This window comes from Cryptotermes secundus, unplaced genomic scaffold (assembly GCF_002891405.2).
Source record: "Cryptotermes secundus unplaced genomic scaffold, Csec_1.0 scaffold2307, whole genome shotgun sequence".
NCBI lineage: Eukaryota > Metazoa > Arthropoda > Insecta > Blattodea > Kalotermitidae > Cryptotermes > Cryptotermes secundus.
In genome coordinates, this window is record NW_019722982.1 from 184,512 (window position 1) to 194,112 (window position 9,601).

The following is a 9,601-nucleotide window of genomic DNA, read 5'->3' on the forward strand; positions in this document are numbered from 1 at the left end:
GGTTCTCACGGTCTCTTCGCTTGCGGATTTCTTATATTTTTCCTTCTACCCTGAAGTTGGAGGCGATACGTTCCTCCGAAACGTCGGTTAACACCACATATACATGGTGCCAAATCCCAGAAGACTGCTTTCTTCATAGTCACCGCCGTGAAAGCCTCAAATCTTACATCATATTTCTTCTTTGTCTTCTCCACAATACTGGGCCAGAAAGGGTTATAGATGTAAAGAGTCATTACTGTCTTGAATTTTTTGTAGCTTCTATCAAGTCTCGTTGCCTTTGCAGACCAATCAGGGCATCAAGAACTTGTTTGCACAGAAAGCTACGGATGTAGCTGCATCAGACCCCGACTACTCTATTCGAGACTTGTACAATGCTATCTCACGCGGCCAGCACCCATCATGGTCGTTCTACATCCAAGTGATGACTTTCGAGCAGGCAGAGAAATTTAAATGGAATCCCTTTGACCTCACCAAGGTAAGTGTAGCACCACATCAGTTCACATCATGGTCACACTTAGTTATTAATTATGAATGAAAATTGTAGGAATATCAACTTCAGTTCAAATTATAACTAATTATAGTGAAGTGATGCAAAGTTTTTGTACAAAATATCTGTCAAGAGTTTGCAAATGGATCCAGCATACATCATCACCTCCCGAGCTGTTTCCACGATCAGTGATAATACCGTGGTCTACTCATGAACTGCGACACTAACACTACTTAATTTATGGTCCTGAAATGATGTACAATAATAGATACTAGAAAAATATACCACTTCATGTAGATAATATTTTTGTAGTGCGATTGTATAGATAATGTGGGACCCTCAATGTCTCGTAACCCTATGAGCCTTCATGGCCTGGTACAGGGATAGCTTTACTTTTTACGTTTACTTTAAAGTAACAAGATAGTTACCATCTAAAATTTAGTATGGAGGTAGATTGTAAATATACCTACACACAGTGTATGAAATGTTTGTAAGGCAACAATTACAGATATGGCCACAGTATAAAATGTTACAGTTATATGTGACAGATTTAGCTTAGTGTCTGCTCTTCACAGGAATAAAATTATGATAATAATAATGATAGATCTACAAGACTACATAGCTATCCAATAGGAGGGCAGGCTTCATGAGTTCCATTCTAAAGTTCTTTCTCTTGCTTTCTTTGCTTTCTCTTTGACTTTCTCAAGTATTTCACAATATACTGTTTTTATATAAATCTGTAATTATTTTAAAATAGTGCAGAAATCATGTTCAAACTCCCTAATCTCAATGTTTGTATTGTTTTGGTAGAGAGGTGCAGTAGATCTAAAATATACAGGGTTACAACAAACGATTCATTCCATTTCAAAACACTATATTTTCCAAAGTACTACACATACAAATATGATTGATACATGAAAGGAACCGCAAACCGACCAAGTTTACAACTCCAGTTGACAGCATGACTGCAGCGCCTCACAAAATGGCGACGAAGCTGGAAAAGAGTTCCTGTGTGTTGGAATATGCGAGATGTTCGTCTGTTATTGCAGTGCAGCGTGCATTCAGAGCAGAGCACAGAAAAGAACCGCCATGTAAACAGAGCATTCTGCGGTGGTATCGGCAGTTTAAGGATACTGGTCTGTGTAAACAGAAAGGCACGGGGCGACCAATATAGTGTTTTGAAATGGAATGAATCATTTGTAGTAACCCTGTATTTGAAGTTTCTTTTGTGTGTAGTATATTGGATTTTCTAATTTTTGTTGATGTTCTTCAAGTTTTTTCCTTCTTCTTACTCTTCTGAAGCACAAGGTTTTAGGTTATGTTCCTGTTCAAAGGGTCATGCTAGAGCTGGATATATTGGTACCTCTCATCCGTTTAGTTTCGTAAGTTGCTGAAAATTTTTGATGTTGGAATATCAGATGCGTGAGTCTGGCCATGATATGGTCCATATGAATTATGTTGAGTGTTGGTCCGAGCAGCCACTTATTTCACTGCTAAATTTCATACATTTATTAATTTCCTTCATGCTATTGTGAGAACATCCCACATAACACGCTGTTTCGCCAGTCTAACAGACAACACTCACTCCTAGGTCAATATCACATTGCCGCACATTGCTGGCGACGCTCATATTTATACAGCACTCGATGTCCAACCCACCTGTAGATCATCACGCGCGCTAACCAATCATGTTGCTGCCAGCACTTGCTGTCCAGCTCACATTTAGATCATCACGTGTGCTAGCCAATCAGCGCTCACAATTGCAACTGCAAGTTTCGCTCTGCCCATCAAGCATGGTATAAAAGGTGGAGCCCAAAGCTCGCAATCATCAGTCATCAGCTCTTCACAGCTACCAGGCAGCTAAGGTGGTTACCGCAACCTCGCTCTGTGACCAAGCAGCTAACGTAGCTGCCGCAGCTAACGTAGCTGCCGCCATGCCTTGAGTGCCACGCTCTACGACCAGGCAACTGACATAGTTGCCACAAGTCTCCAGCGACCACACCCTGCGACCAGGCAACTAACGCAACTGCTGCAACTCCAGCAACTACACTGTAGGCAGCTGTTTCTACCGGCGCATGCAGCACTACATCACCAGCCAGACAGGCCAGCTGAACAGCCAGACTTGGCCTACTACGAAGGAGCAAATTCTGCCAGAGCACTCGTGGTGGAACAAACTGCCCTTTTGAGGGCCAGCCAACTTTTGAACATTCCACATACCTTCACAGCTATTCTGTACATTCATTTTATACAATTTAATATATACAATTGTTACAGTTGTACGTGGTTGTCATTTAGAACATCGACAATCCCACACTACGTTCCAAACTTTAAATGGAAATATCATTGAATGTGGTTGCTGCTTTTCAGTGCTTAAGTTTTATGGGTATGTTTGCTCATTGATTTCAGTCTGTTTCAGGTTTGGCCACACTCTGACTACCCATTAATTCCTGTTGGCAAACTTGTGCTTGACCGCAATCCTGCCAATTACTTTGCTGAAGTGGAGCAAATTGCTTTCAGCCCTGCTCACATGATACCTGGCATTGAACCAAGTCCTGACAAGATGTTGCAGGTATCCATTTTATGTCATGATGTGCTTTGGTAACAGTTAAGTGGATGATAATTTTGATATTCTGATATTCTCAGTCCAGAAGATAAAATAGTTAAGTCAACTATTGTTAAACAGGATACATAAGGTAAAGTTATCCTGGGCTTAATTAAGTACCACTCCATGGAGACATGGCGGAGTGGAGATGTAGTGCCTCCATCCTTGACCTCAGCACTGTATGGAGGTGAGTGGTCAGCTTCATGCCTCAGCTGCTTTACTGCCAAGGAAACAGTCCATGGTACCCAATGGATACGAGGCTGGGTGAGCATCAGAGTGAGTCTGAAACTGTAGAAGAGAGAAAAATCCCTTGCTCCTGCCAGGAATTGAACCTTGGCTGTCCAGCCCATAGCTCATCACTGCACTAACAGGAATTAAATCAGAAGCGGCTAGAAATAGATCGTACTAACATACAGTCTTGTTAAAAATATTGTTGTAGATATTTATGTGCACATTTCATGAACAGGGCTGGTGTGACAACACAGGTAAACAAAGGGGCCACCTGAGAAGGCATTTTTGGAAACTTCTTTTGTGTTAAATAGAAATTAATTTCTGCTGATCTCTTGTGCATAACATGAGAGCGTTAATTGGCCGTAATATAAACATTGTTACACATTAATGAAAATTACTTTTTTTTAAGAATTATGACTCCAGTAACAATTTTTGTCACAATGTCCAAAAATTTTGTATTATTAATTTCGATAAAGTTTTGAGAAAATTGATCTATTTTAACTGGAGGAGGAAGAGAAGTGGAATTTCCAGACACCTGGGCCGATATTTAGTCTGATGCCAGCCAGAAGTTTGTATGAGCACATAGCGGGTTGGTCTGCATGGTTTGTCCCAGAACCTGCTTAACCTATTTTGTTAAACATGATACTAAATATGTGCACCAAAACTGTCTGGGAAATTCAGTTTTGGTCAGAATTTATCAAACATAACCCCTACTGTACATGAAACTCAGAAGAGAGTTGTGAATTTTTCTCAGAAATACCTCAGTGTACAAAAGATGTGATGTACAATAAAGAACTCGTTAAAATATGCCAGTATTATCTGAAACATTTCCCGATTCTGTGTATTTTTAATGGAATACAAGCCAGGTAGTACAATCCTCTGTTTGTAATTGGCTTTATCAGCCAAAATAACCCTGTAATGGATCAAGTTGGCACAAGCAGTAATGCTTATAGCTGATGTTCAGGAGATGTCCACTTTGTATCTTGGCTAGGGCACCAACTATCCTGCCTGAGGTGTTTTTTGGTTTCCCTTAGTCCTTCCAGACAATGCCAGGATACTACCCTAAAGTAGGCCATAACCGTTTGCTTCCACATTCGTTCTGCATCCGTTCTGATTTATTGTTCATGACCATCCATTCATTTGACCCTACAGTCTTGAGCCTTGCGAGAGCATTGTTAAATAAGTACAAGTAACGGCCATACATTAATGTAAATTTGTAAATAATGCATTTTGACAATGTATTTTCATGTGATTGTGACTAGAGAAAAGTTTTGGATTGGTAATTGGATTTATTGGACATTTACACTCTTAACTACGAATAACTGTGACAGTCTCACTGAGTTACACCCTCCAAAGATCACTGTAACTATAATACACATAAAGTGTTCTCAGTCTTCACTAGCCATTGCTTGGTAACTGCTTCCAACAGCAGATGTTCCCCTTCCTCTAGATTCACTCACTCAGCTGACAAACTGACACAACTTGTCTGTTATGTAGCCCCAGCATGGACTGCCCAGAAAACGTTCCATTATTGCTTGTTTTCTCAGTATCAGGGAAACTGTTTCCACGGAGCTGTTACCTGGCCGTGGGTCTACATGTCACGTTATGTATTTCATGGGGTCACACATGGTGACTTTTGTTCGTTAAAGACAGGATGTGTGACATGGTTACAGCTGCTGCTGCTTCAGACTAAAAGGATGTGAAGCACATAGCTATTGCTTTACTTGATGTTGCAACCTCTGACAGTTAACACCGCTCAGCTAACATCTGGTAACATTTCCCAGGGTCGACTTTTCAGCTACTCAGACACGCACCGCCACAGGCTGGGAGCCAACTACTTGCAGATACCAGTAAACTGTCCCTATCGGACACGTATAACCAACTACCAACGTGATGGACCTCAGACCTTCACCAACAACCAAGAGGGGGCACCTAATTACTACCCAAACAGCTTTAGTGGGCCTGAGGATGCACCTCACGCTGCTATTACCAAGTTCACTCCTACAGGAGATGTGGCCAGGTAAGCACATTGGCCCTTTTTTTTATGATTACAGGACTTGGAAGTCAGACATTGGTAATACCAGAACATTCCACTGGATATGGTCCTGGGCCAGTGTGGTGAACCTCCAACCTCTGAATAAGATAATTTTTAACCCTTTGATCGCCATAATGTTTCGTGAAACTTCTTTATTGGCGCTTAACCTTGTAAGGGTCTTTGTCTCCTCCATGGTTTCATAACATTGAAGTTTTCTGGGGTGGAGTCATTGGCCCCACCCCCAACCTGGAGGAACAGGCACTACATTTCATCTGGCGTCTACCCTTTGACCTGTCTGGCATTGGTAGCCCCTACAGGAGTTTATGCTTCACCAATATAGCTCTCTGGATCACTGGGGCATGCAGAGTTCCTGTCCAAGATAAAGCAATCCTCCTTGAGGAGGCTTCTCCTAAATATTATGTTGCACTTGGTGCTAGGGCAGTTTCTTAATCCTAAGACAGTCGGCAGGACTCTTTGGGTGGAGGGTCAGCCCATCACAAGGACACTACCCATACAGGATAACACAAGCACGGAATAAACACAGACAAATAGCCATGCCTTGAGTGGGATTCGAACCCACGATCTCAGTGTTTGAGTGAGTAAAGACAGTTGATGCCCTAAACTGCACGGCCACTGTGATTGGCCTTACCTTTACCAGCGTTATGATATTAGTGTTTGTATCAGCACACAGAAACAGCAACAAGAACTCATTTCTCTGCACGCTGTTGCAGATACAACACTGGAGATGACGACAACTTTAGCCAGCCTTCTATTTTCTGGAAGAAGACCCTGAAGCCAGAGGAGCGAGATCGTCTGGTGCAGAACATTGTGGATCACTTGAAGGATGCTGCAGACTTCATCCAGGTAGACCACTGTTTACTCCTCCATAGTAGGACAACGTAAGGCGTTTTGGGCATACATTTAACAGGCCCATGGACATGGCACACAAACAACACATTTATTTGTGTTTCTGTTGTATGATTATTCTAATACCAAAGTAATGGAGACGGGATAGCTTAGTCGGTATAATGAGGGGCTATGGGCTGGATGGCCAGGGTTCAATTCCTGGTAAGGGGGAGAGATTTTTATTTATTCCACAGCTTTCAGACCAGCTTTGGAACCTAACCAACCCAATCCGATGGTACCAGAGGGCTCTTTCCCGGGAGTAAAGTGGTCGGGGCAGGGAACTGACCACTCACCTCCATATAGTGCCAAGGTCAAGAATGGTGGAGCTATTCCTCCACTCCCTCACATGCTTTCATAAGGTGTTTAAGTAATTAAGCACAGGAACAACCTCGCCTCCTCATCTTCGTCTTCTTTCTCCGCACTGCACCAAATTAATGTACAGTCAGATAAGTTCAGTTCAGCTGGACACCATATTTATTTTCACATGTTCAGTATGCGCTAAAATATACAGTACTGAAATGAAGAGACGTCCTGTTGATACCACTGTCTATTCATGTGAAGGCCCCTTGCACGACAGAACCTTCTCAAATCCTGAAGAAATGGTCCGATCACCATGTCCGTGTAGTGTTCTTGGGTGACAGTAAGAGCATTGCCTTCCTCATCATCAATGAAATAGGGGCCTAATATACCGTGTGCTTAGATGGCACACCATATCGTCACATGTTTACTATGTAACGGTTTCTGGACGATAACCTCTGGCCACTTAAAACGAAGGAAGCAAGTTGTCTGGCGACCACTTCCATATGAGCGGAAATAATACTCAACTATGAATACTTTTCCTCCGTTGAGAGACCCCTTTCCAACGACAACTGCACAACACAACTTCCTTTTCACTACTGGGAACACGTGCGGCTGGAGCTATGCCCAGTCGACAAACACACATGCGCGTTCGAGATGCGCGAGTTTCAGTACTGTATATTTTGGTGCATACTATACTTCAAGTTACAGTGACAGCAGTGGTATGTTTTGAGATTTGTGCAGTGATGATTTTTCAGATCGTGGTCTTCTGGGTTATGTCACCGTGCATATTAATGTTTCTCCTCCTCATTTCTGCTGTAAAGATGAATGAATGTTCCTCCAAAATGTAGGTATCTCTCTGCAGCACTATTGAGTATCACAGACCAAAGGACTACAATCTAAACAACGAAGGTGTGTAACACTTCTGCAGGTAAAGAGTGCAGCATCTTGGTTGTAGCACCCTGTAGTTGAGAGAGAATCTGACGTTTCAGAGGAACACATAGCGTCCATCATCAGCTGAGTTTTTCAGCCCGCTTTTGCTGGTTTTCTGCATGGTCTACTGCTCAGCTGTGAATATGAAGGCAGCGTGTTCTGTTGAAACATCGAGCTATCTCAGACTACACGGTGCTACAACCCAGGGGACTCTACTCGTAATAATCACCATGACAACCTCTTATACAATGTTTGTAGGTATTGAGAAACACAGGTTCTTATGCTTCTTTTTGTTAGGGCTAAGCTGCCTACTTCGTGATCTCATCTTTCATGCATTTCCCCCTTTTTTTTTTCCCTCTCACAGGAACGCACCGTGAAGAATTTTAGCCAGGTGGATGCCGAATTTGGTCGCAGACTGACAGAGGGTCTACGCAAGCATGCCAAGAACAATATCATCGCCTCTGCAAATCTTTGAGCTGCTATTTTTTTCAAACAAACGAACTCAGGTCTTCGTGGGACAAATTCTTGGTTTTAAAGACTTAACCTATATTTTATGTTTCATTGGTGTTTATAAAAGTACTTGCATTTACTACTTTTGTACACTTGGTGGGGTCAGGCATCTTGTTTTGTTGATGATATCTGTCTGTATGTACATTGATATATTCTGTATGTATATGTTGGAAACATAATATAATGGGAAAATATAGTTTTTGGTAATAATTTAAGTTTTTGTTATTAAATAGCAATTGCTGTGTATATCTGTACAGTGGAATGCTGTGATGCATAGAATTTTGGATTCCTGTTATTATGATGGCATTATGTATGTGTGTAAGGGGTGGGCCATAAAATTCGGCCCTCGCACCGCAACCTTCAATGATCTGTTGTGCTTCCCCTTTGGATTAACCCTGTATTAATCCTACACTTCAAATGAAATGTAGGACTTTATTTATTCGGGCTTCATAAAGGTCACTTGGTTCCATGAAGAACTGATCCAGGTCACACAGGATATGTGTGGCTGATTCATCTTCTTGTAGGAACCTTTCACAGGTGGGTCCTCTGTCAGTCCCAGTTTAAAAAGGTGTCCTTTTAGGTGTCAGTGTCCATGATGGCATTTACAAATTCAGCGGATTATTTTTGGATNGTCTTCTTGTAGGCACCTCTCCCAAGTTGGGTCCTCTGTCAGTCCCAGTTTGGAAAGGTGCCCCTTTAGGTGGCAGTGTCCATGATGGCATTTACAAATTCAGCGGATTATTTTTGGATACTTCTAATATTTTCAATTTAAATTACCATGACTAGACATTATATTCCTGAAGTTATTTAGAAATAATGATTTGCTTCTTAAAGTGGATTCAAGCATTTGCAGAGAATCTAAAAGTATGTTTTGAAGAAAACGGGAAGTATGGAAAGGAACAAGAGGGAAAGAGACAAAAAGGAACATAAGGAAGACAATTAGTTTTGTGTGTGTGTGTGTGCGTGCGTGCGCGCATGTGAACGCGGCAACTCACTGCCTGGTCTGTGGCACAGCCTTGAGACAGAAGTAAAAACAGAGCGCTGGGCATGGAAGGGAGATGAAAGATCTCTACTGATGTCTGTATTCATCTCGCGACTTGATCAGTCTACGTCATGTTGGATTCTTNTCCAAAACCGGTCACAGTAGCCGAGCGATCTCAGGCATGTACTGGCTTCGCTTGCTCAGAAGCCAGAATCGTGGGTTCAAATCCCACACAAGGCATGGATGTTTGGTGTATGTATGCATTTATTCTGTGTTTATGTTGTCCTATGTTTAGGTAGAGGCCTTGTGAAGAGCTGATCACCCATCCAAGGAATTCTACCACCTATAAAACGATCAAGAAACTGAGAAATCAGCCCTATGCCTCAAAGTTGGAGCGAGATGAAGAAAAAACCTCCAAAATTCTGACTTGAGCATCCATGCTGTTGGAGGGTGTACTGTCGAGTAGGAAGCTGCATGTTGGGGTGACAGCTTGCCATGGAGGCTGAAAATGGTCAGTAGGAACTCCAAGAAGAATGACCAGTGAGGCTCCAGTAAGCTGACAGTGGTTTTATGAATGCTTTCAAAACAAAATGTCCGTGACATTGTAATGCTGTGACT

The 9,601-nt window shown here is 42.1% G+C and overlaps 1 protein-coding gene across 1 annotated transcript in view; it reads left to right on the plus strand.

Moving 5' to 3' along the window:
* Nucleotides 1-8,216, plus strand: part of LOC111861593 (catalase) — a 35,103-nt gene extending 26,887 nt beyond the window's left edge. Inside the window, exons 6-10 of the mRNA XM_023846281.1 lie at nucleotides 284-475; nucleotides 2,904-3,056; nucleotides 5,105-5,340; nucleotides 6,087-6,219; nucleotides 7,856-8,216. Coding sequence (XP_023702049.1) covers nucleotides 284-475; nucleotides 2,904-3,056; nucleotides 5,105-5,340; nucleotides 6,087-6,219; nucleotides 7,856-7,966 — 825 coding nt within the window. The 3' untranslated portion in view covers nucleotides 7,967-8,216. The remainder of the gene's footprint in view (nucleotides 1-283; nucleotides 476-2,903; nucleotides 3,057-5,104; nucleotides 5,341-6,086; nucleotides 6,220-7,855) is intronic.
* Nucleotides 8,217-9,601: the final 1,385 nt, after the last annotated feature.